Consider the following 26109-nt stretch of genomic DNA (forward strand, 5'->3'; position numbering starts at 1 on the left):
TGCAACCCTTCGACGGCTTTGTTCTCTAAAATATCGTCAACCAGAAGCACCTCAAGCTAGCAACGGATAAGTTCAAAGACCAGCACTGGCAGCTAATTGTGCGACGCTTGCGCCGACGCCAGGACACTCATCGCTTTCGTCCAATCGCCGACTGAATGCAATGCTTTGCTGTGGGGGAGTCGTCGGGTGACTCCAACGATCTATGTTCCCCCACATTACCTTCTGGCTGAGTATCGTTGACCCAACAGTCCCTCCCAAGAGTCGTCACTCTCATTCTCGCTTTCTCTCTCTTTCCCCTTCTTTTTGCAGTCTCGATCGGTGACGCCTCGCTAACAACATCCCCCTTTTCTTCTTCGATAGCATCGCTCGTAGACTCTTCAAGAGCCAATCAGCCACTGCCAGCCAGTCAGGCATGAGGCAGGCAGGCGCCAGCGCATGGCCGCCTGGCAGAGTGGCAGGAGGGCAGGCAGGTCATTGTTAGAATTTATGACAGACTCTGGTGCAATATGGGCACGTCCAGCAATGACTCCGCGACCGCATACACACTCCCAGGCGCAGGCAACTGGCCAACCTTGTCCCACTGGCTCACCACACGAGCAAAGTGGGGCGACACCACGGACGAGAGAAAGGTTGACCATTTCCATGATTGGGAGATGTGTCCCCGCGCCTGCCTCTGACTACTTCCACGCCTGGCGCTGATTTGAGTGGGTGGGAGAATGCGAAGGTGTCGGCTGGATTGTGACAGTGCCCCAGTGCCATTAGGACCTGCTCGATCGTCTGAGCAGAAATCAATCTTGCGCTTTTTCTACACATTCACCCAAATCCTGCCACTTTTCCAGGGGGCAACGCAGTCACTGGCCGACTGTGGTCGAACTTGGACCCTTCAACAAATGTACGGATATACACCCACGGAGCTCCGGAAAGGCACCTCGCTGCACAGCACCGGCGAGCGTCTTGCACTCACCCCACTAAACTTTGTATCACAACTCTCGCCAAGGGCGTTTCCTTTTAGTGCTCCATAGTCTATAGCAGAGTCCTGCAACACACGAAGCAAGTCTCCATGATCGAGGACTCGAGGTCTTTTGGCACTGGCGAGTTAAGGACAAGCGACTGATGAATGTTGAATGCATAGTAGACTAGTAGGGACTGGCAACAGGCAAAGAGCAATACAAAATCATATTGCCGGGTTGCTTCAAGGCTTGCTCGCCGGACCTTGGGGCACCAAAAATAATGAAGTCGGCGCGGAACAATGGCGGTTGACGCGACGCGTCAGCTCGTCAGACGCGACGTGTGATGCTGTGAGGCAAAGTTTCCCCCAGACTAATAATATCAACAGGTATGGTCAGAATTCAGATGGTCATTCCTCAGAGTGATGGTGGTTCGAAGTGCAAGCAGCGCTGCGCGCATGCTTGTAGCTGTGTAGCACAGCGTGGGAGACAGAGAGTCCAAAGCATTGGTTCGTTGTACATATGTCCTACAAGAGAGGTATGACGTTGACCTGACTCGCGGTTCTGTGCTAGCTGTGCAATCTGGATGGACGCGGCCCTCATTGATGCGAGAACACCAGCTCGGAAGTTGTGGGTAAAGAGGCACGTGCAAGTGTTGGTGCTGCAAAGCGTCCAGACCGCAAGGAAGCACATTGTTGACCACACTTTACAGTCTCGCCACTACTGGGGGTAATGATAGCAATACACGATGACTAGAGTACAAGATGGGCGAGCGCGTCGCGAGCAAGCCGTTGAGACGCGAGGATCCCTCAGGACTCCCCAGCTGTTTGGCGAGCTAGAAACGTATCAGGTAGGACCCATTGGCGCGCGTCAGATATCGGACCCATTTGACGCTTTGGTCTGTCAAGTTCGAAATGAACACAGCGTGCGATCAGCGTCATTGACAGAAATGGCCCTCGGGGGATGCAAGCCAGCATTTCCGTCCACTCACAACTGCTCTTTTCGAACACCTTGAGATACCGGACAAGAAGCCCTGACGCAGTGAACATGAGCACTTGAAAATCGACCTCGATCGGCGGCCGGCTCCACGCCTTCCCATGCGTAGTGCTGGAGCGCTCCGCTTCCGCCTGCAGCGAGCACTCCGAGGCGCCTTGCATGCGCGGGATTTTCCAAATGATCACATTGTCCGCGGGAACATATTTGGCCTTGCCCAGCGGGACCTGGCACTTGACATTCGTCGTGTTCAGCGGCGTGGGGATCTTGAGGACGATGTTCGTCGCATTCAGCTTGGCGTCAAAACTGGCACGCACGTGCACAGAATATTCCACACGCGATTTTGTCACTTCCTCGACGATAGGATGTACCTTGAATGGCAGGTTCACGTTGCTTGTGCAGCGATATCTGACGCAAAAAACAGCGCATTAGATCAGGTGATCATCCGCAGCGATGTTTCAAACGCTCACCTCATGAGCTCAAATTCTCCGTCAGGAGGGATGAAGCTGATGCTTCGATCTACATCGTACTTGCCGAGTTTTACGCATTGGTGGAATTGGCAGTCGTCTAGCACGATCGCATCCTCGGCCGTCGCTGCCGTTGAGCCCCTGCACGAGGAGGATGTGGTCAGCGCCTTGATAGCCTAAAGATATTGCTCACACGATGGAGCGTACTTCTTCTCGAGCATCAGCTTATCGTTTAGCCCAAACTTGCATTCCGGCATCCCTGACAGATACGCCCGCATTAGGATTTGCCCATCCACATCCGCGCGTAATACCGTCCCTTTGGAGCTCATGAGCAAGTTGACGTTCTCGATAACGTCCACGAACGCTTCGTTCTTGCGATACTTGACATCTGCTCGCCTCCAGCCGACCGCTCCAGTAGCTTGGATGCTAATCTTGGCCGACTCTTCGCGGACGGCCTGCTCAGACTTGACGCTCGTAGTCGTGATGTACATCTTGAGCGTGTCAATCTCGCTGTTTTGCGGGTAGCCAAAATCCAAGATTTCTGCAAATCCAAACGTCTCAACAAGAATCATCGATGCATTATGACAATCATACCGGCCTCTCACCGTCTAAAAGCTCGTAAAGCAGAACAAAATTGTTCTTGACTGCCTCCTCGTCAAATTTGCCAAAATAGGAGCGACCGATCGAGATGACACGATAGCAGAATTCGAACACCAGCGCGACGTTCGCGTTGCACCTGCGATGAGGATGCTGTCAGCGCTCAGATTCAAAGATATTGAAGCGGGAGCGCGCACGAGCTCACTTGGTCACAGCGACCACGTAGACGTTGTCATGCCGCACATGGAAGAAGCTGGTGCTGCCGAGCGTGATAATCGGAGAGCGCACATCTGGATTTGCGATCACTTGGATGCGAAAGATGTCTGATATTGATCGTCTGTAAAGTTGGGGAACGCATCAGCACTTGGTCTTGCGCAAAAAATGCGCTAGCGAAGCACAAACTTGAGGTCGCTACGGAATAGCCTAGAGATCAGCACCTGCTCCCATAGAACCCGCGTCCGTCAGATATGAATGTGGTAATTTCGGAACTTCTTATAAGAACTCGCCTCTCCCTTCTGATTGAATATGAAAAAGGCCTGCAAGTAGAGACCGTTATTAAGCGAGGCGAGCTCTGCTCCGTGGCGCAAGATAAATTCCTCACCGAAATCATGGCGAAGAAGTAGAGGTCGTCGATGGTTCTACAATGTTGGAACGGCCGGTGTTCCAGCAACGGCAAGTCGCAGGCTTGACCGCACCGTTCTGGCCGTTGCTTCCTCGACTCTCATCGAGTCTCAAGACTGTTTTATGTTAGAGAGGGCGAACGGGTTCCGAACGTTGCATGGAGGGTGTGTATGAAGCGGTCATTCCGGCTATCTGAGTGAGAGGTTGGTGGCAGTCACAAGAGACCTGAAGTGGCCCGCGCTGTATCAGGCTTGTTGCTCCTGCCAGCTGCCGGCTGCCGCACAAAGGCGCATAACAGGCGGAACGACGTCAAAGTCGAACCACGAGAAAGGTCGACGAATGAAGAGCAATAGCTGTATGCAAGATGCATACAACCTTCCGCACTTCGCGTACTTGTCCATCGACCTCTTACGGCCTAAGCTTCCTACATTGCCTGTCCGTCGCCCCGATCATTGTTTTTTTCGCAGCCAAGCCGCATACGACGGCGACGACAAAATGGGCGCCGAAGTGATCCAGGCTTGGGGCGATGCGGTCTCGAGCGAAGACTGGACATTCGTGCGAAGCAAGCTGGAGAAGCACGTCGCTGCGATCTGCATGGGCGAAACGCCGGCCGTCTTACCGGCCGAAATTGCCAAGAAGCTGCAGGGAGGAGCAGCGGCTGTATCAGGATTCACAGGGAAGCTGAAGAAGGACGACGTGGAGTTCCTGGTGAGATCGCGCACAACGCCACTCTTTCTTTCGCATAAGGAGGACAATTTCTAACGCATTCGGCCGGGGTGAGCAGATGAAGGAGTTGCTGCTCAGCAAGCAGCAAGCAGAGAAAGTTCTTGCCGAGAACGACGGAGACATGAACAAGGCGCTCAAAGCGCTCCTCAGCTGTTCGCCATCATCTTGAGCAGTCAAACTCATTCCGAAGGCGATTCCCCTCGCGACATGGCAGCCAGTGGTAATTTCCTTTGTCATTTCGTCTCTATCAAACATCAAGATCCCAGCTGGATCGTCACACGTCGTCGCTTTGCACGATATGACGTCTTTCTCTTCAACTTGCAATCGTCCAAATGGTCTGCCTGGCCCAAGCCCGAGCCCAGCACGCCAGCAGTCCTACGCATCGACATACAGGGTCCCGTGTTTCTCGCGCGAAGCGTCCATGATTTTCTGGTCACCGGAGCGCAATGCAGGAAATGGCGTACATCAGCCCAAAACTCCGCCTTCGCCTGCGATTGCAGGCAGCCGCATGGCGCTTACACTCACCTTGAAGCGCTCAAAGAAGAGGAAGAGCAGCGTCGTCTGCGGTTGCAGCCTATCGACAAGGCATGGACGGGCATTTCAGCATTGAGCACAAGTGCCGAAGTGACGCTTTCCGAGACATACCTCAGCCATGCGGGGGTCCAACCACGCATGAAGACTATCACAGGAGTAGAAAGAGGGAGGCTCGTTCAGAAGATGTAATCTGCAAGGTCTGGACTAATCACTCACCCATCGGGCCATCTTTTGCTAGCGAAGTCCGAATAACAGCCATGACGCTGCTATCGGCGCCCTTGGCCGCGTTCTGCACCCTGCTCTTGACGACGTCGACGGGTGTGCACATGGTCGTCGCGAACGTTCCAGCACAGAAGCCCGCGGCGAAGTGCAGGACGGGCCCGTCCTGTAGTCCGGCGCTAGTCATCAATGCAGCCTTGAATGTGTCGTACGAGGCGAGCTGGCAAATGTTGAGCACCATGCTTCGCACGATGTTCGGCGCCAGACCCCTGAAGAGCGTGCTGGCGCCCTCGTCCCTGACGATGCGGATGAGACCATCGATGCAGTTGCGGTAGGCGTAGCGCTCCGCCAGTGGTTTGTTCAGATCCGAGCATGTGCGCACTAAGACGATCTCTGCAGGGTTGCCAATCACACCGGCAACAGCACCGGCCGTGGCGGCGGCGAGGGCTAGTTGCGAGGGCTGTGCCGCCTTGCCGGGCGGCGCGAGTCGCGCTTTCATATCCTCATATACGGCAAAGCGCGTGATGCTGTGCGCATGGGTCGCATCCACAGCAGAAAGTACTTCTTAGCGCCTTGGGGTTGGAATTCACCACCGGCTTATATAGGCAACTCACGAGTAAGTAAACTGTCTTAGAAGAGTAGCAGTCAATCCTTTCCATAGACCAGGGATGCCTTCTTCACTGGCCGTCTTGGCGACCGTTGAGACGAGACCGACTTTCTTTGTGGCGGTCTGTAAGCGGTATTTGCTCTGGTCGAGCGGATGCGTGATGGTCGCAGCGCTGCAGGCCGCCAAGCCGCCCAGGTAAAACGGGTACGGCGCCTTTTTCTTGCCTGGCGGCACAGTAGACGAGGGGCGGGCAGTGGACATGAGTGCGATTGGCTGTATCTCTCAAAGGGGAGAATGCGGCGCGGCTGAAAAGGCTGTATTTCGACTTTTCTTGCCAACTGTTATGCACTGAGTTGATGAAAGACAAGCTTGAGTCGTATGCTTGCAATCTAGGCGAACGCGGTCGAAGCGCTGAATGTCCAAGATGGAGGTTGGAGCAAGGAATGTGGGCGAACGGTGAACGTGTGGCTGGTGGTGGGCGGAGGGGCGCTGCTGTTTGTTGCTGGCTATAGGACGACGATCCGCGCAGGTCTTTCCGGGTCGTATGACCCGTGCAAGATGGCTTGATTTGTTGGTTGAGGATATATCACAGCCACAATCATTACACAGCGGTCATCAAGAAGCATGGATCATCATTTGAGCAACTAGCAAGCCTATGCTATGGAGAGTATTGAGCAGATGTTGGGCGGGTGGATCAACACCTAGTGCTAGTCCCAGGACTCCGGCATATGCTGTTGCATCCAGTAGTACTTGTACTGAGACGACAGCCACCATCTCCCTCTCTCGCCGCCTGCGACTGCCGTGCGAGGAATTGCTCTGTCCGACGTCCACACTTCAGTCTCCTCAGGTCTCATTATATTCAGCGCCTTTGTACTCTGTCGAACAATTGAATATGTCATGTGCCATGACCCAGCCTCGAACTGTACAGCAATTAGTGACGACCTGCCATAGCAATCTATGTCGATCCCAACAAAGGGCCTGGTCATGTGCGGAGCGCGGGAGGACGAGGGCCAAAAGACCAACGCGCATATGCGCAAGCGCGTGCACACTCGACTGCAGGCAGGCTCTGCGACAGGAATCAGGTAAGTGCGGGGTGCAACAGCATTGAGCGTTGTGAGGGTTGAGAGTGGGCCAGTGCCTGGCGCAAGCCAGTCAAATGTCCAGGCAGCTTGGCAGCCGGACAGCCGACAACTCATATGGCGAGCTCAACTCGTGTCATGGGGAATCGGTGCAACTTCTGCTTGTTGAGTGTCGCCAGCAATAGTGCCATCAAACCAAATGCCAGAAGTCATCTAGCACGCAGAAGACCACCACCTCTAACAAATGCCACAGGATCTCCCTCCGATGTGGTCCCTATGTGCGCGTCCATAGACATCTGTGTCAGGTGGATGCCATCTTGAGAAGCGTGATCGGAATGTCGAAAGCATCAGTTCCGTTCGCGGACCCGACGCGAGGCGACGATGCAGCGCGACAACCGGCGACAACCATCGCGGACCAGTCGCGTGCAGCCGGCATTGGCGCCGAGAACATCAATGACTTCCTCGATCGCCAGCCCCCTGCCATTCTCAACCGTCTCTTTGCCAAGCCCGCCAGCTGCCTTGCCATCTTCCGCCTGTTGCCCGTGCTCGCGCGCCAGCTCGTCATGCAGATGCTCTTCATGGACGCGCCGCTCGCTCTCGCCGATTGGAACGCGCAGCTGACCAAGGAGGGTAGGCGTCTGCGAGAACGGACGATGAAGCGCCTCAAGAGCCTCTGCATCATCCGTGAAAGTGGTAGCAACAGCAACAAGCTCCTGCAGATGAATGGCGTCTTCCAGGAGAACATGCGGTGTGCGCTGATCGGCGGAGGAGATCATCGTTCGTTCGGCGTGCTTTCCCATACGGTCGACCAGCACGCCGTGGACATTGCCTTCCTTGACAATCACGCCAAGGCCAAATGGGAGGCTATCTTGCACTTTCTGGTCGGATCAGAAGGCTTCGAGGCGCCACGTGAGCCGGTGCTCTACCTATTGAAACAGTCTGGTCTGATGCAAAAAGGGAACGCATCAGCACCCAGTGTCGCGGGACCAAGCACGTTTTCCGGCACCAACCGAGCCACTTCACTCAAGATTACAGCTCGTGGGTTCCAATTTCTGCTGGAAGACGTCAACACGCAATTATGGGACTTGCTCCTGCAATATCTCGCGCTCGCCGAGCCGCGCGGCATGGACTTGGTCGAAGTCATGTCCTTCCTCTTCATGCTTGGCTCCCTTGAGCTGGGGCGCGACTACTCGACAGAGGAGCTCTCGGAAACGCAACTGCATATGCTGGAAGATTTTCGTGACTATGGCCTGGTGTATCAGCGGGCAGGCAGCAGTCGACGCTTCTACCCTACGCGTCTCGCGACATCTCTCACCTCGAATGCCTCGCCGATTGTGAACAGCATCGACGAAGCGCACGAAGAAAAAGGCTATATCATCCTCGAGACCAACTATCGCGTGTACGCGTACACGTCTAACCCACTGCGCATCGCCGTGCTCAACCTGTTCGTGACGCTTAAGTCGCGCTTCCCCAACCTCGTCATCGGCATCATCACACGTGATAGCATCAAATCCGCGCTGGCGAATGGCATCACCGCCGAGCAGATCATCGCGTACCTCACGCACCATGCGCATCCACAGATGTGGAAGAGCGACACATTGCTCCCCGTCACATGCACTGACCAGATACGACTGTGGGAAAGAGAGAAGAATCGCGTCGCCGCACAGCAGGGCAGCTTGTACACAGACTTCACCAGCTATGCGGATTTCGAGCTGGTCAGGAACTATGCGAGGGAGTCCGGTGTCTTACTGTGGGAGAGCGAGGAGACCAGAAGATTCTTCGTCAGCGCAGAGGGGTGAGTGGCTTTGCTTACGCGACACTATCCCGTCGTGGCCGTGGCCGTGGCTGCCTTGTTGAGTACGAGCCGACGCTGATATTTCCTCCTGCAACTTAGCACTGGTCCAATACGAGACTTTATCAAGCGCCGACTCGTATAAACACGCCTGCATTCACCTTGCCCGCCATGGGACACCCACGCGGGCAATGTGCATTCGTCTTCCTTTCCCTTTGAATGCACCCATCTGTAGCATAGACCTATCCATCGCACGCATAATTTGAACGTCCAACCAGACGAGTAAAGCAACAAAACTGTCTATCAGATTGCTAATACAAAGCAACGAGCGAGTGCAAGTAAGGAGACCAGAAAGGGCCCTGTGAGAGGCCGATTGAGTAACTGGGTTGGGACGAGGAAGCGTGTCGCTTCGACTGCAGTGGGGACCAGCTTGAAGAAATGTCATAAATTGTCCTTTTCGTCTTGTCGAGCAGTCAGCCCGCTGCTCCAGCCTAACCTTCGCATCCTCCCTTCCCTCTACTATGCACTTCGAATGCATTCTGGGCTCTCTGCCTGCCTGCCCGTCACACCCACCCCTCCGCACTATCCCTGCAAAGATGGCAGCAGCGCATGAGCATGTATCTAGCTCTTGTGCAGCTTAAAAGCGACCAGACCGGCGAGCGCAATTGCGTATCCGAGATACTGCGGGCCGGTGACGACGCTGCCGAGGAGGAACATACTGCCAAAGATGAGCAAGATATCCTTGACGACGCCGGCGAGCGTGAGGACGAGCGAGCTAGCAGCTCCGATGAGGAAGACGGAAGCAATGTTCAGGCAGAACGCGCAACTTGCGTTGGTGAGCAGAACGATCGGGCCTACTTTGCCGAGCTGGAGGAATGGCTCCAGGCCTTCGATGATCGGCAGCGCGATGGCGAGCATGGCGGCGCAGACAGGTGCAAAGTAGTACAGCGACACAAGCGGGTCCATCTTCAGGCCTTGGAGGAGGACCTGGATCATGACGAGTCGCGAGGACTCGAAAAGGATCGCAAGGACTTGCAGAATAAAGCCAAACATCTGGAAGTCCAGTTCGCCGTAGGACGCCAGGGCCACGCCGCATGAGATTGCAAAGACGATGCCGAGCAGCGTCGGGTTGGCTTGCTTCAGACCAAAGAAAATTGAAATGAGCAATACTGCGACAGGTGTGAAGGCCTGAAGAACAAAGAAAATCATGAACCGAAAGTCAGCTTCCGAGATGTGAGCATTCGAACAGAAGCAGCGCAGAACATGTCGGACCTGTCACACGCACCTTGACCATCTGAATATATGCGACGGACAGGAAGAGGTAGGCATAGTTAGAGAGTGCAAGCGAGGCCGAGAAGAGGAAGCCGATGGGCAGGATGCTCTTGATCCATCGGTCCTTGGTCATCTCTACGTTTGCAAGGCCATCAAGCAGGTGTGTATACCGCGCGAGCAGCCTGGTGCCAACTGTCGAAAAAGCCATGTGGAAGGTGGTGAGGAAGATAGGGTAGTTGAACCCCAAGCCCTTGTCTTTGAGAATCCACCTGGGGCGAAGTAATGAAGGTTCTCAGTCAGCTACCCTCGCAATTCCTGGGTAACGACGCATGGCAAGCTGTTTGCTACGCACGCATTGTAGATGATGACGCTCATCGACAGCGAGATCCATAGGGCGATGATGACGACCGGGTGAACCTTCGTCTCCTGCTTCTTGTTCAGGCTACCTCCAGGCAAGACGCCGGCGCCTCCATTGTCGCTGCCGTGCGCGACGGACGTCGGCGATCGCAACGAGGCATTGCCGTGTATGTGGTCGTGCTTCTCGTCAACCACATGCGATTGCATGGGCAGCGAAGTGTGCTGCTTGGCCATGATGAGCGTGCGTCAAGTATCACCGCCGAATGGGGCCAATCTTTTCAAATGGTTGGCTGACGGAGAAACAAGCGTGCCCGGGTTGGTCTCAAAGGGATGCAGACATCAAACATTATGGATGGATGTCGATGTTTCGTACAAAGGTTTCTTTGCTTTGCATGACCGACTTGCGACGCCTCTACGTTTGCCATTACCTGCCTGACAACCGCATCCGACAGTGCTCCAATGCTCACCCCTCATCGTCCAGCAGCCCCAGGCTCGACGCAGCTCGTCCAGACATTGAGGTTTGCGATGGAACTTTTGGCGCAAATCGCGCAAACTCGCCTGAAGGCAAAAGTGAGAAGACTGCTCTACCGCCCTTTAACCCTAGCGCCAACGAGAGCGAGAGCCTGCGGCAGCCCACGTCGCTCCTCAAATTCAAAAATGATTTCCGTATGAACAACGCCCGCCGGATTGGCTCTTGTCTGGAGAGTGGAGAGGCGAGAGAGCACTGCGCTCCCAATCTCAGCTCTGTTCCTCCGGCTTCTTCCGCCTTCATGATGAAAGAAGATACAGTGCAGCCCACAATGCAGCCAGCCGTCACGCACGTGCCAGCCAGCAGCCACAGCCGTGCAACAGGCAGAGCTCCATAGCGGCACAGTCGGCGGGCAGTCCACACGCACCACGCGTACGACATTTCACTGGCTCCATGTAATGGTCAAGATGGAATACAGAAGTAGTTCAGCGGGAGAGGGAATGACTCGCATGCATACGGAAGTCGTCATTCTGAATCATCGCCGATCCCAACTACATATATATAGAAATTAGGATCGAACGGAAGGTCGTGCGACCAGGTAGGCGGCAGATCCACATCAGGGATTCTAGGGTCGCTACATCACGATCCTGGTGACGCCCCTGGTCCCATGGGTCACGTCTCTACAAAGCTACGCATTGCAATGCCTTGAAAGTACAGAGAAAGACACTTTGCGGTTTCGAGCAGCCTTTTCGAATAGATAGAAAGAACATCGCAAAGGGAAACTCAGTTCTGCCGGAAGGGAGCGTCTACAGTCCGCGGCTAGCCATCCTGCGCGCATTCACTCGGTCTTCCTGCCACTGCATTGCCCTCTCGAGCTGGACGTGCTCGGCTTCCTGCAGCGCTCGCCGCTTGTGCTCCTGCTCCGACATCCCCTTTCCATCAGTACCGGCAGGCACGAGGCGGAGCAGCTTGATGCCGTGCGAGGGCACATCGAGGTTGCCGATCGAGCCTGTGAATGGCGAGCCACTCAGCTTGCTCAGCTTGGCGGGTACGGTGCCCTGCTTAAAATCGACGCCTGCCCACAGGTCGTATACGTCCCACGACGCCTTGCGCGCGGGCGCATCGTCGACGAAGAAAGTGCTCAAGTCGATGCTCTGCCCCGATGCATCTTGGCTGCCCCAGTTGACGAGTGCGGCGGCGTACGTGCCGTTGACTAGCGAGGAGAACCACAGCTGCATCTCCGTGCCGTTGGTCGAAGTGGTCTCTTCCCAGACCGGGTACGCAGGGGACCCGTTTGCGTCGCCCGAGATGAGGTCGAGGACATGAGTGTTCTTGACGATCGCTCGTGTCGCATTGTCCATGCTAAACAGCTCGTTGCCCAAGATCATCGCACTGCGCATCATGGCCCACATGGAAAAGTGCTAGTGGCGGCATCACAGGTCGAGTCGTCAGCTTCGCACGTCCACAACAAGCAGCACACACGAGCTTCGAAACATACCGTGACATACTCCGTCGTGCTCATGCCTCCATTTCCGACTTCAAGCATATCCAGATCGAGCCAAGCAGACGGGAACGCCTTCTGACCGAGACTCTTGGCAAAGTTGACAATCTTTTTGACCGAGCAGTGGAAACCTTGCAGGTAGCATGTCTGCGTCGTCATGTCGTCACAAGGGCATCTGGCATCTGCACGGTCAAAGTTGTCGTAAATGTCGCCGGATATTCGCCAGCTGTTGGCGATCGTCGGTGCCCAGAGGTAGGAGCTGTTGGAGAGACGCGGATGAGTCAATTGCATCTAAGTAAGCGCTTGAGGACAACAGTCGCGCACTCACCTGTCCTCACCCCACTGGCACAGACTGAAAAGGATTGGCCGACCCGTTTTGTTGAGCGCCATAGTCATCGCATTGTAGCGGTCGTACGAGATCTTTGGTGTTCCAGAACGGCCTGGACAATACAGAAATTTCACGCGTCAATCCAAGAGGCTCCTACGTGTAGCAACCGAGCTGCTGCTCACCTTCGTTGAAGCAATTATCGTACTAATAAGGAGAAGATGTCTTTTCTTCAGTTTCCGTAACCGTAGACAGCTGGGCGCCACGACGGCGAGCCACTCACTTTGAGGTAGTCGAAACCCCAATCCGCAAAAGTCTGCGCATCGATCTCCTCGTGGTCCAAGCTACCGACGTGTCTGCCGCACGTCATGGAGCCAGCGCTGCTGTAGATGCCGGCTTTGAGACCCATCGCATGGATCTCGTCTGTGAGATTTTTGAGCCCGTGTGGGAACTTGGTCGAGTCGACGGTGATGCGCCCCGTGCTTGGGTCACGCGGACCCTGCCAGCAGTCATCGACGACGACGTATTCGTAGCCGGCCTTGTGCAAGCCTTCGTCAATCAGAGCCTTGCCATTTGCAAGGACTGTCGGACAGCATCGTCGAAATGATTGACAAAGCGTCCGTCAGCCAAAGAACAGCACCTTCTAAAGTCGAAGGCGGCTTTCGACGACACTCACTGATGGACGCGTTGATGTTGCAGCCGTACTTATTCCAAGTCTAGTCACGGGGCAGACATGAGCACACTCGAGCGTCAGACAATCTTCTTCCAGGCGGCAAGAATGAAATAGACATGCTCACATTCCAGCCACGCTGAGGCGTCAGCGCAAGACCATTGTCCAGAGCTTGGGCCGGCGCCGAGCCGAGGATGATAGCGGAAGAGACAAGTGAGAGCAAAGCTTGGTAGATCATGGCTGCCGGTGGAAGAGGCAGAGGATGTGACGGACAAGTGAGAAGGCGACGGACTCGTTGCCACGTATTCGCGCCTTTTAACTGATGGGCCTCCAGGGCAACTAAGACTGTACAACGGTACAAAACGCATTAGGTCTGTTCGGAAGAAGGTTCCAACTCTCCCAACCGATCGCCATCTCGCTACAGGCAGCAGGCGGCTTTCTGGTTCCACTGCATGTATAGCTTCATGACGGGCTGTCTCTTGTCGAATGCCGAGAGGAACAAGAAGGAATATGCACATCAATGCTGTCATCTGCCATCACCTATCTGGCAGCGAGCAGCACTCCTCGATGCAGAGAGAACGTAGCCAGGAACCAGGAGCCTGTGCAGGCGAGCAGCCATGAGCGAGATCCTGCGAGAGCTCGTTCTGGTTGAGGCCGTATGTATGTATCCGGATATGACTGCGATGACTTCATCCTCTCACGATATGCGTGGCAAACATGCTGGAACCGAGTGGAGCCCCGGATTTCAGCCAGAGTCGACTTAAGTGCCATTTTTGTGCCTGCAAGTCAACAGTGCATTGCGCAGCAGCATCACGCTAGTGTCTTTGTCGCCAAGAGCGACGCCAGTCGGAAAATGCGCCGAATGTGGCCAATTTGGAGACCGCACCCCTGCTGACTGCGGAGTGCACAGTTCCTGTCGTTGTAGTGAGTAATCTGGAAGAGTGGAAAAAGATTACCTGCTGTCCCTAGTGTTCGTTCATTTGGTTGTCCCCGTCGGCAATCTGCGTTCATCCGGGGGAGGCTAGTCAGGGTGGCCGGTGCAGTGATTTCTTTGCAGTTCCAGTTGTCCGCCTGAAAAGTGGATAACCCTACAACCCACGTCGCGGAGAAATGGCTGGTTGCCCGCATCAGGAAGCGTGCTGTCGTCCGCACGTTTGGCTCAGACCGAAATTGGAACGACTGTAGCCGCGGATAGCCGAACGAACACACCCTCGCGAGTCAAATGTGTTGAGCAGGTCAGTGATTAGCGAAGCAGGCGAAGAGGCGAAAAGAGAGCAGAGCGGCAGCACAGAGCAGCAAGAAGTACGAAATGCGCTAAAATTGTCATTTATTTGCCTGGAAAATAGGCTTTAGGGCGATGCGAATCGGAGTGGCAGCAGGGACGCTGGGAGCATCGTCGAATGGGAGCGCTCCAGGGACAGCACGACGCCAAGATCCGAGGCTGCAACGAGCTCTCCGCGAGCCTTTGCCGATAACAGGGGACGTTGATTGGAGCCTTGCCGGGCTGCAGTAGGCTGTGGCCTGCAGAGCTGAGGCACTGCGCAGCGCGGAAACCCTCCGTCGGCTTTCTACCTGTGCTTATGTGTTCTGATTGTTTGTCTCTGCTTACCATGACCTTTGCGTCTCCCGTGAAATGTAAATCTATGGTGTACGACATCCTCCGACGGCTGACCTCTCCGTCGCGTTTTGCGGACGTTCGGTCGCCAATCGTGCAATTGTGTATAGCATCACTACAGTTTGCGTTGAATGCACAATATACATAGCAGCGTTAGCAAGGCATTGCCATTGTACTGTGTCATAGTCTCAAGAGTCGTGAGTCGTCGAATACAACCAGATCACCAGACCGCGAAACGTTCTCCCGCACGTGCGCATCGCTTCACTTTGCAGGCATGGCAGCGGACGAGGCTTCTAAATAAAGTGACGACAACGTCAGCTGTCGACCCAACAGCGCAGTTGATAGTGGAAGCAAGGCTGCCCTGCTCGTCCTATCGTATGTGAAATATATTTTCATTTAGCATCCTGCTCTGCCTACACGACACGCAGCTTGTCCGCCGCTTTAAAGTCTGGTCTGGTGCCATCCATGCCAACGAGCAACGTGCGCCTGCTCTCGTCGGAGGGGGCGGCAGCAGTGGCGCCGGATCCCGATGCCGAAGAGACTAGCGACTCCCACGCGCTCGTTGCCATTTCCTTGACCCCGACTCTGGTGGTCACCTTCGCCTCAAGCGAACCTTTTCCAGTATATTCGGGCGCTGCGCTGATGGCTTCCTCGCCTTCACCGACGACGCCTGATGGCAAGACGGCAGCGTGGGCAGACATCTTTGGATCCCGCAGCGCATCGTCGAGCATGGCGTCGATCTCCTCGCCGGCCGTCATGCGTCTTCCGCGTCCCAGGGCGTCATCCTGGACCCAGCCGGGTTCAGAGCCGAGCACTTCGTGCACGCGCTCGAGCAGGGTCACGTAATCCGTGTCCGCAGGGTCGGGCTGAAAGTATGGCAGCGCGGTGATGTTCGTCTTGGCGGATCCGCCCAGCTGCAGCCGTAGATCCTCCATCTGGGACTTGATGCTGGCAACGTTGCGCCTGTACAGGTCCTTCAACTCCGTGTAGTTCTTGCCCTTTGTTTCCTCCAAGTTGCTCAGATCAATGCCGGAGCCAACGACCTGCATCCACGTCATGCCTTCCTGCTTCAGCAGCGCGGTCAGCTCGTCCTTGAGCCTGCGTGGGTGTCCGACACCTTCGTAGCCAAAGCTCGTGTACAGCTGTACAGCGTTCGCACCCGCTTTCGCAAAGTCCAGCGCATCCTGTGCAGTGTAGATGCCGCCGCAGCCGATAATTGTCAGCTCAGAGCCAACGCGTTCGCGGATGGCCGTCAGCGCCTTGAGAGATAGAGGCTTGAGTGGCGGCCCGGACAGCCCGCCGGCCTCATGAATATGATTCGTCGAAATGAGCGATGTTGGCCGCTGGATCGTAGTGTTCGACACGATGATGCCATCCACGCCGCTTTCCATCACTGCGTCTGCGACATCTTGTAGCTGCACCTCGTCCAGATCTGGAGCAATTTTAACGAGTAATGGCGTTGTGAGGCCCGGCTTTCCGTCTCGGAGTTTGGTACCCGTGTTTTGAAGCATCTCGTCGCGAGCAAAGACGACCTGCTTGAGCAGGTCCTGCAACACCCCGCGACGCTGCAGTCTCCTCAGCCCGGGGGTGTTCGGCGACGAAACATTGACGACGATCATGTCTGCGTATGGCCCGAGTTTATGTACGCCTTTCACGTAATCAGAGACGTCCTGCTCAGCACTGATTTTGTTCTTGCCAAGGTTGATGGAGAGAAGCTTCCCTTCGCGCAGACTGCGCGGCAAGCCGGCAGCGTCCACGAGGCGAGGTGCCGAGTCAGGGTGGCTCGCCAACAGCTTCTCTACTGTCTGTCGACTACTCCCGCTGCTGATGGACATGTCCGCTACATTCGATTCATGCAGCAGCCAGCGACGGATCCGGTCTCTCAACCGTCCGAGTATGGCAACATGCCCCTCCGAGTTGAATCCAAAGCGATTGATAACTGCATTGTCGGCGACGAGTCGAAAATAGCGCGGCTGTGGATTTCCCGGCTACAATACGACAAGGCCTAGCGGTCAGAGGATTGCCAATCCCTGGACATCCTCCGCTATCGATCGACTTACCTGCGGTTCTGGAGTTACGCTTCCGATCTCCACGATGCCAAAGCCGAGGTCCAAGAGGCCATCGATCGCTTCTGCTTGCTTGTCAAAGCCAGCAGCGAGTCCGATAGGGTTGGAAAGCTTCTTTCCAAAGATCTGCAGGGAGGTGATGCCAGTATCAGTATAAGTGGAAGAATCTGGCTGAGCTCAGGGCGTAGGGCTCACTTCGGCCTTGAGCACATCATCGTCCTCAATCAGATCCCTTGGGGCTATGCCGCTCGCACAGAGGCGAATTGCGAGCTTCTGAGCCGTCTCAGGGTCGGTGGTAGCTTTGAGAAAAGGAATGGTGACCCAACGGTGGATCGCTGACCGCGAGTCGACGTAGTAGGCCGCGAAGAAGACACCGCCGACGACGAGCACGGTGGTGGTCAAAGCAGAGCGAAGCCGAGATGGAGATCCGCGCCTCGTGAAGAGTGTCCGTGACGATGAAGGCGCCGGAAAGTGCTGCAGCTGGATAGTTGGTACCCTCGCCGGTACCCGTCCCAGTGGATGACGCGCTGACAAGACGAGCAGCGGCTGCGCTCGGCTTGGCGCAAACCGTAGAGCGACGGTAGGGTTCCTAAACGCCATGCTGCTGCTATGGCTCTTGCTCCTATTTACACGGGCCTTCTATATGTGCCGTATCGCACGGCGTGACTTTGCAAGCGTGACGTCCGCAACCATATAAGGCCATGTGTCGAGGAGCTGGAGTTGCATACTCGATGTCATTGATGTGAGTGAATTCGTTCGATGCTTGAAAGCTCTCATACCTGTAACCTGTTCCGCCCCGTGGGGCTATGAGTGGCGCGTTCCCGCTGGCGCGCTGATGAGGCGGAAAGAGGCGCACGACAGCAATCAATCCATCCCATACCCCATTCCATGGGTGCACTACACAAAGACGTCTCGAGAAGAGCCAAAAGTAGGTCGGAGGAGTTGCTAATAAAGGCGGAGAGCGCATCTCCCTGGCCATGCATACGCGGGGAGATCGGTTCCCTTCGACTTGCAGAGAGCAGCCGACATCTGCGCCTCGTATTGGACGTCACCCTAGTGCCACAAGCGTGCCGACTTTCACCCTGACGCTCCCGCCCGGCCTTCTTACCTGTAAACGGGCACGGTTCTTGGTACGCGCGGGTAAAGCGGGCACATTTCAGTACACCGGAAGCGGAGCAGAAACCCGCCAAGATCTGGAATACTGGGCCGATTGCCTGAACGATCTTTCTGCTGTTGCAGTGTTCGGCGCTTGACACGCTTGATAGACGAGCCTTCGCCTTGATAACTTCGCGTGTGCGCTAAGGTCTGTCGACAAGATGGCGTCCAGCACGTCGACCTCCACCTCTTTAAGGTATCGGCGCTGGGAGCCGTTGCAACAGATTCTCTACGGCTTTGCGACGCATCCGTTCAGCCCCGAATCCGACATCTCGCTCGACCAGACGCAACTTGCATCAGGTGACGAAGCGGCTGCGGCAAATGAACTCACCGCCCTGCATGCGCACTTGATCGGCCTCGAAGTTGGTGATGAGGTCTATGTCTTTGAGCAGCTCGGCCATGCGGATGTAGAGTGGTACAGGGGTTACATTGTCTCTACGAACCGTCTTCCAACACCAGCGACATCCACAAGGAGTCTGTCTGACTATTCCAACTTCCCGCCGAATGACGCTGGTACGTATGGAGGTGCAGGCGTCGTCGAGGAGCCGCAGGTGTACGTCGGCATGTTTCCTGCACGCAATGTGCATATCCGAGAAGGACTCGACGACGCAGAAATGCGCATGAGCGAGATTTATTACAAGGCAAAGGAACAAGGCATTGTTGGGGCGACTGCGCCGCCCCCTCCTTGGGTCGGGTCGCAGAACAAGCACATGGAAACGCTGCCGGAAGAAGACGAGACGGGCCAAGGTGCGAGTGAGGAAAGGCAGGACCGAATGCCATCTCTCAGCGCAGGGAGTGGCGACGACTCCATCGCAGCACCAAAGGTCGTCTTCAACAGCAATCGACAGTCGCTCATTTTGGGAGATGGAGCGGCTTTCACCAACAGTGACAAACCGCCGCCGCCGCTACCCTCGCTCAAAGCTGGAGATGAGACCAAGAGCGGGTCCATTGAGCCTCTCGTGGACGAAATCGCATGTGCCATCAGGGAGTGGAGCAGTCTCATGTACAATTACATGAGTAGGAAGGACTACGCCTTGTTCCAGATAGTAAGGCAACACATCGAGGTGCTGCATGTGGCCAGGCGTCAACTCCTCGCGCAGACGCTGAGCGTGGAGGAAGTAGGAAAGCTAAGGAGGGAGTGCGTTGCAAGACTCGTCAAAGGCAATCTGGCGCAAGGATTGGATGTTATCGCTAGGCATCCAGGGCGCGGAGGTCTCGTGGACGTCGACTTCATTGGCAGCGACGCTGATGTGCAAAGCTGGATCAGCGGAATCAGGCTCTTGGCACTACAGGCCGCACTTGCTTATGTCGATCAAGAGATGACTGGCTCCGCTGGTGGAACTGGCGTGATCGACATCGCAACAAATACCGCCTTCGGCATTACGGCTCCGACAACCTCATCGTCTGGCATGCTAGCAACGTTGTCATCCTCTGGTGCCATCTCCGCTAGTACGACAACCAAGTCCGGCATCACTGCGCCCTTGAATCGTCCTCGGCAATCTGCACTGCCCGCTCCTCGGCCCCAGCGCAGCTCGCTTGTGCCCCAGCGCAACGAGGGCTCGCCTACAGCAAAGTACTTCCACGTATACCTAGACGTCCGTGCATTCGTCGCATCGCCATGTTCCCCCGGCGAGACGGCTGAGCTTTACTTCTCACTTTACAACAAAGTCGAAGCGCGCTTCCTGACCGAAGAGTACTGCATCATTCTCAACCACCAAGGAGTACCAGCTCGGGAAAGCGAAGGCCGACTCGACAAGATGCGTGCACTCTTCACCGATCTCAGCCCTAGCGACATGCTCGATCTCAACCTAGTGTGCAGGATCGTGCGCAATGGTGCGATGCGCATATCTGGAGAGTCGCGCAGCCTTGTCGGCGCTACCACATTCATCAGCGAAGTTCCTGGACCGAGCACCACTTTTGATGGAACCGACGAGTCAATCTCCGGCCTCACAGGGAGCCGTCGCGCTCGCATGACAAGCGACAGGACTTTCAGGCGCCCTTTTGGATGTGCCGTCCTCGAGCTGGGACAGCATCACCAATTTGCGCTGGAAACGTCCAATTCATCCTCATTGAAGGAGCACATCATGCCGATCTTTGTGCCTGCTAACGAGGCCACCTTCAGCACCTTGCACCAAGATATCATCGCATCGCGCATCAAGGAGCTCGAAAAGTCGCCGCGAGCCGAGATGCTAGCTGTCAATATGAAGGTGTTCCATGGTGACACGGCTTCCATTGTCAGAGAGAATTCGTCTCTGCTCCAAGATGCTGTCCTCACTGCTCGGCTTGGCTTTCCGGACGTTGTGTTCCCCGGTGATCGCCGCAATGAGGCGTATATGAAGCTCTGGAGCGGAGAATTTTTCCCACAAGGTGGCAAAGTCACAGGCGGGAGTACCGCCAGGAACATCCAGGTCTCGGTCGAAGTGCGCGATACGCATGGCCGCGTGCTAGAGAATGTCATCTCGCGGGGTACGGGTGAGCCGCTGGTGACCGAATTCGACAGTATGGTTTTCTACCACCAGAACGCGCCAACTTGGGGAGAGCTCGTGAAGCTCGAGCTTCCAGACGATCTCATGGAGCAGTGCCATCTGTTCTTTACGATCAAGCATCGCAGCTCGAAAGAGGAGAAGACGCCTACTGCGAACCAAACGCCGAACTCCCAGGGAGCAATGGAGATCCACCCCCCTATTGCGTATGGATACCTTCCGCTTTTCGAGCGGACCAAGGCATTCATCGCTGATGGTAGCCACTCTATTACGCTCTTCAAAAGCCAGCGTCATGGTCACTCACTCAGTCCGGACCTCTACTTTAACCTGCAGCCGACGATCGCCATCGGCCACTCGCCTGCGGAGAGTATACCGATGCATCTCCAAGGTGTTTTCCAGCCGCTACGCGACAGCCTCGTCGTGCGCACTTTCCTTGTGTCTACTCGATACACGCAGAACGAGGTCGTGCTCAAGCTGATCAACTGGAACACCACCCTTACGGATGACATCAGCCAGCTTCGCGCAGTTTTGACGCAATTCACTTTTGTCGGAGAGGTGGAGATCGTCAAGTTCCTCCGCGACATTTTCGACGCCCTGTTCAGCATCATGGTCAGCGGCATGAATGCGCAGGGCGAGCTGGATGAATTGGTATTCAACGCACTCGTCACGGTGCTTGGCATCGTGCAAGATCGTCGGGTAGGTTTTCATTTCCTCAAATTGATGGGAGTCATTCTAACTGGTCCTTGGCAATTTGCGACAGTTTACCAACTTCCGCGCGACATTGGACGTCTACGTTGAGCAACACTTTCGCTTCACCAACGCCCATGTCCGCCTCATTTCCTCCATACAGCGTCTCCTGGCCGACCCGTCAAAGCCAGAAACGTCCAAAGATTTGCGCTCATCGATCAAGGTGTGGCCTTATCTATTCAGATTTATCGTCCAGTCGCGAGAGAATCAGAAGGGCGGCTCCAGCGGCCAGCTGGGCGGCGGCACGGTCAACGACCATCTCGAACGTAGCTTCAAGAATGACATGCAGGAGCTCTTGCGTAGCGTCAACCGCTTAATGTCTGCTACCAAACCCAGTGCTATCATCGGCACGCAGACACTCGCGCTGCAGCATTTCGCTGGCACATATGCGGACCTGATGCGCGTCTTTACGCTGGACGAAATGGCACGCATTTGCACCAGCTTTGCTGATGCCATCTTCATTACAAAAGGCAGGATGGCAGTGTGGAAGCTTCTGCACATTCTGCAAGTGACCTCAGGTGTGCTCTTCGAGCATCATTCTTCTCGCTCCCAGCTCATTCCAAGCGTCGTCCGTTGGATCCGCCCTCATCTGGGCATCTACGACACGGCTGTCGAGGAGGATGCAGGCAGCTCCCAGTCCGCGAAGGACGCAGCGCGCATTACCTGGCTGGAGGGTGCTCGTCTTTCCGTCACCGTTCTCGCAGTTGTGCTCGACAGGCTGCAGATCAGTCTCGTCAACGCAGGCAAAGAAGGCGAGAATTCCGCAGAGCTGCGACAAGAGCAAGACAACGTGGACTATCTTCTATCGATCTTGCCGAGGTTGCTGCAAACCTATCAAGAGCTACGAAGCAGTGAGACGGCACGTGCTATCGAGCGGCAGAGAACACCATCCACAGTCGCTTCGTCAGTACCTGTCATCTTCCCATCCACGTACCCATTCCCATTGCTCGCCAAGTCTCCTGCAGGGCAGGCACCGCCAATTATGACTGCATCATCTCGCAGGAATCGACGACGGCCCAAGTTGGAGTTCCTCAATTGCGGTCTCGCTGAGATCGCTGCTGTGCTCAACGTCCTCCTCATGCTCAGCCCGAGGAAACATCTGGCGAGCTTCTTGGACGAGCAACTAGACCTGGAAGGGCCCGAAGCAACAGCCACCTTTTTGCACAACTACTTTGACACAGCTACATCACTGCTTCACAACGACGCATACCCGAGCACGTGGCTCAACTTCAACGTCTTGACGCACCAGATGGTCCTGAAGATGATTGATCCTGCAGCAAAGTTGTTGATCCGGGTCTTCATCCCGACTGCGCCTGCACAGTCACCGGACAGCTTTGACACGGAGTTGTGGATGGCTGGGCTCAACACTCTGCTCACCCTCTTGTCCAGTTCTCAGCTTGTCATCGAAGACTTTAAGCCCCAGAGACGACGTGCGGTCTGGCGCCTTGCTGGAGATATCAGAGGGGAAGGAGCTCAGATTTTCGCCCGGCTCTGGCACGCTATAGGCTGGCCAGAAGAGCAAGAAGGAAACAGCGACCCTATCGTCGATGGGCGTCTGAACACTGGTGGCTTTCAGGTTCAATTCGTGCCGTCGCTTGTTGAGCCTGTTCTGGAGCTCTGCCTTTCGCACCATGACGAAATGCGCACCTGCGCTGTTCGTGTCTTGGCGACGATGATCACATCAGAATGGCATCTAAATGGCGATTTTGCCATCATTGAGGCCGAGATCATCGACAAACTGGATATTCTGTTCATGACCGACGCGAAGGGCGATGAAATCTCAAGAGCATTCTTTATCGGACAGCTCCGCTCACTTTTCGAGGATTCTGACGTCGATCCAACACTGCAAGAGCAAGTCAACATGTGTCTTCTCTCTGTGAACAGATTCCTGGATTTGCTTCTGAATGTACGAAGCCTGCCACTTGAAGAGGGCTACGAGGATGATCGCATTGCTGGGACACTTAAGCTGCTTGGCTTTTTGCGACAAGCTAATCGCGTCAGTGCTTTCTCGACTCACGTCCTCCGACTTGTTAATGTGAGTGCAGACTTGGCTAGCTCGTTACAACCACTGGAATGGATTTACTGATGGCTTTAAATTTGCAGCTGCACTTAGAGAATCGCAACTACGTCGAGGGCGCGTTGACGTTGAAACTGTACGCGGATCTGATGACTTGGGACATGGAGATGCTATTGGATCCCGAGCCAGATCTTGGCTTGCCACGGCAATCTCACTTCGCCCGCAAGGAGACCCTGTACCTGCTCATCCTTGACTATCTCAGCAAGGGCGAGGCCTGGGAAATTTCGATCGACATCTGCCGCGAACTCGCTCAGCAATACGAGTATCGCTCTGCAAACTACGCACGCTTGTCAGAACTCTTGATCCATCAAGCGTCGCTGTACCAGAAGGTTGCGACCGTCGAGCGCGCCTATCCCGCCTACTTCAGGGTGGCTTACTACGGCGAGCAATGGCCAGCTTCCCTTCAGGGCCAGATGTTCGTCTACCGCGGCCAAGAGTGGGAGAAGTTCGCTGCTTTCTGCGATCGCCTACACCAGAAGCACCCTAAAGCAGTTCTGATAAAGAGCAACAGCCCGCCCACAGATGAGGTCAGGTTTGGAGACGGCCAGTACTTGCACGTGACGGCGCTTCAGCCGGAGCCTGATCGCAGCAAAGACGTCTTCACCAACCCCGAGGTACCGCCCATGACTCGGTCTTACTTCGAGCACAATGCAACCGACCTCTTCTCCTACACTCGCCCTATCACGGGGCCCTCACCTTCCGGAGCACGCATGTCCATGCTCGTGGATAGCGGCACCGATGTCACCAAGCTCTGGGTGGAGAAGACTTATCTCCGCTGTGAAGACGCTTTCCCAACGGTCTTACGGAGGAGCAAGGTCGCTGAAGTGCAAGCGGTGGATGTCAGTCCGCTCGAGAACGCACTCAACGATGTCGTCCAGAAGCGGGAAGAACTCGAGACACTCGAGAAGAAGTACACTGCTCTTGCAAAGGTCACTTTGACGGGCAAGGTCAACACGAACCGCCTGTCCATGGCCTTGAATGGTGCAGTGGACGCACCTATCAATGGAGGCATTCCGTACGTACCGTGATGGGTACATGGCAAGATCAAGACACTTACCTAGCACTTCTTTCCCACAGAATGTACAAGCGAGCCTTCCTCGGGCCAGAATTTGCAACTGCCAACCCGAGCAATGAAGAGCTCGTTCAACGACTTCGGTCTGCAATTGATGCGCAGGCTACTGTCATTTTCCGCTGCATCCAACTCCACAGCCAGTTGTGTCCCGTGGAGATGCGACCCTTCCACCAAACGCTGGAGCGATGTGAGTCTGGTCCGTTGCCATCTATATGTAACTTGCGTGTCTAACCGCCATGATTTGGTCTGCGTCCACAGTCTTCTGTCAAAATTTTGCGGACGAAATCTCGCGCCTCGATCTCGACTTCGATATTACATGGGGCATAGAAGGAGTCAGGCCTTCGGAGAGTTCCAGTAGCCTTCACAGCCATCAGAAGGCTCGAGGTGCGCTTGCGGCTGTAAAGATCGGAGGTGGTCTTCCTCATTGTGCGGAACTAGATGGGTCTCAGGCTTACTCTAGCAATGGCGTCACGTCTCCGCTACGGCGGCACATTGGTCCGTATCTGTGAAGCTTTGCATGACGAAAATGTGTCGGACGGTCTGACCCTGCGATTGTCTCTACAGGCTTCTTGAATGAGCAAGCGAATTCCGCCGCCGTAGTGAACCCGATCACTCTCGATCTCGGCTCAGACGGACAGTGTCAGATTGGGCCACTCAAGTCCAACGCCAGCATTGTGGGCTACAGCGTCACGTCTCTGGATGGTGGAACTAATGCGATACCTGGCACCATGCCGGAGAATGGCGCGATGGGCAGCGGCCTGGCCGATCAGCACGCCAGCCGGCCCGGACCTACCGTCAGCATTTACAGCAATTTGACTGGCCACACCGTCACCGGCCGACCCGCGAGCCGGATCGTCTCTGGTCCCTCCTCTGTGGGCGGAGCAACTGCTACTGGCCACTATGGAGGCCAGCATGGGTATACTTCCAGCATTAGCGCCGCCAGCTCGAAATATGCAGGCATGGGTGTTGTCAGCGAGGATAGCGTTTCGAGCATTCATGGAGCAGATGGAGGCTCAATCTCCAATCGCGTCTCCGGCGCTGGTAACCTTTTCGCGAAGTATGCTGGCGCGGGAAGCAATCGCCTTTCGAAGCTCATGGGCGGCGTGCGCAAGACAAAGGCGTAGACCCATTCTCTTCGCCTTTGCATGATACCACGTTAGCCTTCTCTCGGGTGCCTCGCCGCAATACCACTAAACAGCATTTTTCCGCTCATTCTCTCTCTCTTCATATTGGGTGAAATCTCTTCCTTACCATACCATAACAGGTCATCGACATTATGTATTGAATTCATGTGCTTCTGGATTCTGGTGCATTTCAGAACAAGTAACGTCAGGATCGATCTCTACAAGAGCTATTTATTTCACTTCCCCCAGGTGCAAGCCCCACTACCATTGCACCGAGCACCTCGGCTACATCATCAGGACTAAGTGACATCGAGCTCTCCCAGGGGATGTGTCCGTTGTAGCTTCCTGGCCGGCTCCCAAAATTGCTCGCGATCTGCAGTCCTGTTGAGGGTTTGTGGCCATTGAGGCGGTTTCACGGGTCCATCCTTACTTGCACATCGTTGCGCGACCCAACAGCGGCCCGTCCCATATAAAGAATGATTCCCGATGCCTGAAGGCCCAAGGATGTGGCTAAAGTGGGTTTCTCACCAGGCGTGGAGGGTGCGCAACTACTACCTAGTAGCTACCAGCTAGTCTGGCGCGAGTGCGGATGCC

General features: G+C 55.4%; 9 protein-coding genes across 9 annotated transcripts; 4 read left to right on the forward strand and 5 right to left on the reverse strand.

Annotated features, from left to right (window-relative positions):
* The first annotated feature begins 156 nt into the window (after nt 1–156).
* Nucleotides 157–952, forward strand: K437DRAFT_60374 (uncharacterized protein). The gene is made up of 3 exons (XM_013389130.1): nt 157–225; nt 361–704; nt 840–952. Exon 2 carries the CDS (start codon nt 436–438, stop codon nt 697–699), a length of 264 nt encoding a protein of 87 aa, XP_013244584.1. The 5' UTR covers nt 157–225; nt 361–435; the 3' UTR covers nt 700–704; nt 840–952.
* A 724-nt stretch (nt 953–1676) lies between these two features.
* On the reverse strand, nt 1677–4065 carry K437DRAFT_255002 (clathrin adaptor, mu subunit). The gene is made up of 9 exons (XM_013389131.1): nt 3606–4065; nt 3511–3540; nt 3407–3441; nt 3210–3341; nt 3013–3143; nt 2615–2948; nt 2411–2548; nt 1939–2348; nt 1677–1847 (listed from the first exon to the last, which is right to left on the reverse strand). Exons 1-9 carry the CDS (start codon nt 3612–3614, stop codon nt 1783–1785), a joined length of 1284 nt encoding a protein of 427 aa, XP_013244585.1. The 5' UTR covers nt 3615–4065; the 3' UTR covers nt 1677–1782.
* Nucleotides 4066–4120: 55 nt separating this feature from the next.
* Nucleotides 4121–4520, forward strand: K437DRAFT_267215 (uncharacterized protein; the record flags this gene model as incomplete). The annotated part of the gene is made up of 2 exons (XM_013389132.1): nt 4121–4333; nt 4410–4520. 2 exons carry the CDS (start codon nt 4121–4123, stop codon nt 4518–4520), a joined length of 324 nt encoding a protein of 107 aa, XP_013244586.1.
* Nucleotides 4521–4711: 191 nt separating this feature from the next.
* On the reverse strand, nt 4712–6169 carry K437DRAFT_60308 (putative DIC1-mitochondrial dicarboxylate carrier). The gene is made up of 4 exons (XM_013389133.1): nt 5719–6169; nt 5102–5631; nt 4997–5030; nt 4712–4925 (listed from the first exon to the last, which is right to left on the reverse strand). Exons 1-4 carry the CDS (start codon nt 5970–5972, stop codon nt 4817–4819), a joined length of 927 nt encoding a protein of 308 aa, XP_013244587.1. The 5' UTR covers nt 5973–6169; the 3' UTR covers nt 4712–4816.
* Nucleotides 6170–7040: 871 nt separating this feature from the next.
* On the forward strand, nt 7041–8874 carry K437DRAFT_244784 (RNA polymerase II transcription factor B subunit 2). Its single transcript, XM_013389134.1, has 2 exons — nt 7041–8585; nt 8685–8874. Exons 1-2 carry the CDS (start codon nt 7126–7128, stop codon nt 8725–8727), a joined length of 1503 nt encoding a protein of 500 aa, XP_013244588.1. The 5' UTR covers nt 7041–7125; the 3' UTR covers nt 8728–8874.
* On the reverse strand, nt 8867–10644 carry K437DRAFT_273047 (TPT-domain-containing protein). The gene is made up of 3 exons (XM_013389135.1): nt 10207–10644; nt 9868–10123; nt 8867–9770 (listed from the first exon to the last, which is right to left on the reverse strand). Exons 1-3 carry the CDS (start codon nt 10443–10445, stop codon nt 9204–9206), a joined length of 1062 nt encoding a protein of 353 aa, XP_013244589.1. The 5' UTR covers nt 10446–10644; the 3' UTR covers nt 8867–9203.
* A 725-nt stretch (nt 10645–11369) lies between these two features.
* K437DRAFT_60457 (glycoside hydrolase family 27 protein) lies at nt 11370–13624 on the reverse strand. The gene is made up of 7 exons (XM_013389136.1): nt 13304–13624; nt 13183–13222; nt 12790–13088; nt 12692–12713; nt 12510–12621; nt 12179–12440; nt 11370–12101 (listed from the first exon to the last, which is right to left on the reverse strand). Exons 1-7 carry the CDS (start codon nt 13412–13414, stop codon nt 11487–11489), a joined length of 1461 nt encoding a protein of 486 aa, XP_013244590.1. The 5' UTR covers nt 13415–13624; the 3' UTR covers nt 11370–11486.
* Nucleotides 13625–15158: 1534 nt separating this feature from the next.
* K437DRAFT_233471 (uncharacterized protein) lies at nt 15159–17575 on the reverse strand. Its single transcript, XM_013389137.1, has 3 exons — nt 17053–17575; nt 16852–16983; nt 15159–16779 (listed from the first exon to the last, which is right to left on the reverse strand). Exons 1-3 carry the CDS (start codon nt 17455–17457, stop codon nt 15205–15207), a joined length of 2112 nt encoding a protein of 703 aa, XP_013244591.1. The 5' UTR covers nt 17458–17575; the 3' UTR covers nt 15159–15204.
* Nucleotides 17576–17755: 180 nt separating this feature from the next.
* On the forward strand, nt 17756–25712 carry K437DRAFT_273050 (uncharacterized protein). The gene is made up of 6 exons (XM_013389138.1): nt 17756–21191; nt 21256–23277; nt 23346–24334; nt 24397–24578; nt 24650–24886; nt 24956–25712. The coding sequence occupies exons 1-6, from the start codon at nt 18174–18176 to the stop codon at nt 25513–25515; spliced, it is 7008 nt and encodes a 2335-aa protein (XP_013244592.1). The 5' UTR covers nt 17756–18173; the 3' UTR covers nt 25516–25712.
* Nucleotides 25713–26109: the final 397 nt, after the last annotated feature.

This window comes from Tilletiaria anomala, assembly GCF_000711695.1.
Source record: "Tilletiaria anomala UBC 951 chromosome Unknown K437scaffold_18, whole genome shotgun sequence".
Taxonomy (NCBI): domain Eukaryota; kingdom Fungi; phylum Basidiomycota; class Exobasidiomycetes; order Georgefischeriales; family Tilletiariaceae; genus Tilletiaria; species Tilletiaria anomala.

Coding starts and splice junctions, on each gene's coding strand:
- K437DRAFT_60374 (XM_013389130.1), top strand. CDS start 436: ATGGCCGCCTGGCAGAGTGGCAGGAGGGCAGGCAGGTCATTGTTAGAA.
- K437DRAFT_273047 (XM_013389135.1), bottom strand. CDS start 10,445: ATGGCCAAGCAGCACACTTCGCTGCCCATGCAATCGCATGTGGTTGAC. Junction 10,124..10,206: donor AGCGTCATCATCTACAATGC/GTGCGTAGCAAA, acceptor ACTTCGCCCCAG/GTGGATTCTCAAAGACAAGG. Junction 9,771..9,867: donor CATATATTCAGATGGTCAAG/GTGCGTGTGACA, acceptor TTTGTTCTTCAG/GCCTTCACACCTGTCGCAGT.
- K437DRAFT_233471 (XM_013389137.1), bottom strand. CDS start 17,457: ATGGCGTTTAGGAACCCTACCGTCGCTCTACGGTTTGCGCCAAGCCGA. Junction 16,984..17,052: donor ATGATGTGCTCAAGGCCGAA/GTGAGCCCTACG, acceptor ACCTCCCTGCAG/ATCTTTGGAAAGAAGCTTTC. Junction 16,780..16,851: donor GCGTAACTCCAGAACCGCAG/GTAAGTCGATCG, acceptor GTCGTATTGTAG/CCGGGAAATCCACAGCCGCG.
- K437DRAFT_255002 (XM_013389131.1), bottom strand. Junction 2,949..3,012: donor GCTTTACGAGCTTTTAGACG/GTGAGAGGCCGG, acceptor TTGGATTTGCAG/AAATCTTGGATTTTGGCTAC. Junction 2,349..2,410: donor GGAGAATTTGAGCTCATGAG/GTGAGCGTTTGA, acceptor TTTTTGCGTCAG/ATATCGCTGCACAAGCAACG.
- K437DRAFT_273050 (XM_013389138.1), top strand. CDS start 18,174: ATGGCGTCCAGCACGTCGACCTCCACCTCTTTAAGGTATCGGCGCTGG. Junction 24,335..24,396: donor CCTATCAATGGAGGCATTCC/GTACGTACCGTG, acceptor TCTTTCCCACAG/AATGTACAAGCGAGCCTTCC. Junction 24,887..24,955: donor TCCGCTACGGCGGCACATTG/GTCCGTATCTGT, acceptor TTGTCTCTACAG/GCTTCTTGAATGAGCAAGCG.
- K437DRAFT_60308 (XM_013389133.1), bottom strand. CDS start 5,972: ATGTCCACTGCCCGCCCCTCGTCTACTGTGCCGCCAGGCAAGAAAAAG. Junction 5,632..5,718: donor CTAAGACAGTTTACTTACTC/GTGAGTTGCCTA, acceptor CCATGCGCACAG/CATCACGCGCTTTGCCGTAT. Junction 4,926..4,996: donor TGGACCCCCGCATGGCTGAG/GTATGTCTCGGA, acceptor CCTTGTCGATAG/GCTGCAACCGCAGACGACGC.
- K437DRAFT_244784 (XM_013389134.1), top strand. CDS start 7,126: ATGTCGAAAGCATCAGTTCCGTTCGCGGACCCGACGCGAGGCGACGAT. Junction 8,586..8,684: donor TTCTTCGTCAGCGCAGAGGG/GTGAGTGGCTTT, acceptor CCTGCAACTTAG/CACTGGTCCAATACGAGACT.
- K437DRAFT_60457 (XM_013389136.1), bottom strand. CDS start 13,414: ATGATCTACCAAGCTTTGCTCTCACTTGTCTCTTCCGCTATCATCCTC. Junction 13,089..13,182: donor CAACATCAACGCGTCCATCA/GTGAGTGTCGTC, acceptor GCTGTCCGACAG/TCCTTGCAAATGGCAAGGCT. Junction 12,441..12,509: donor TGCCAGTGGGGTGAGGACAG/GTGAGTGCGCGA, acceptor TCTCTCCAACAG/CTCCTACCTCTGGGCACCGA.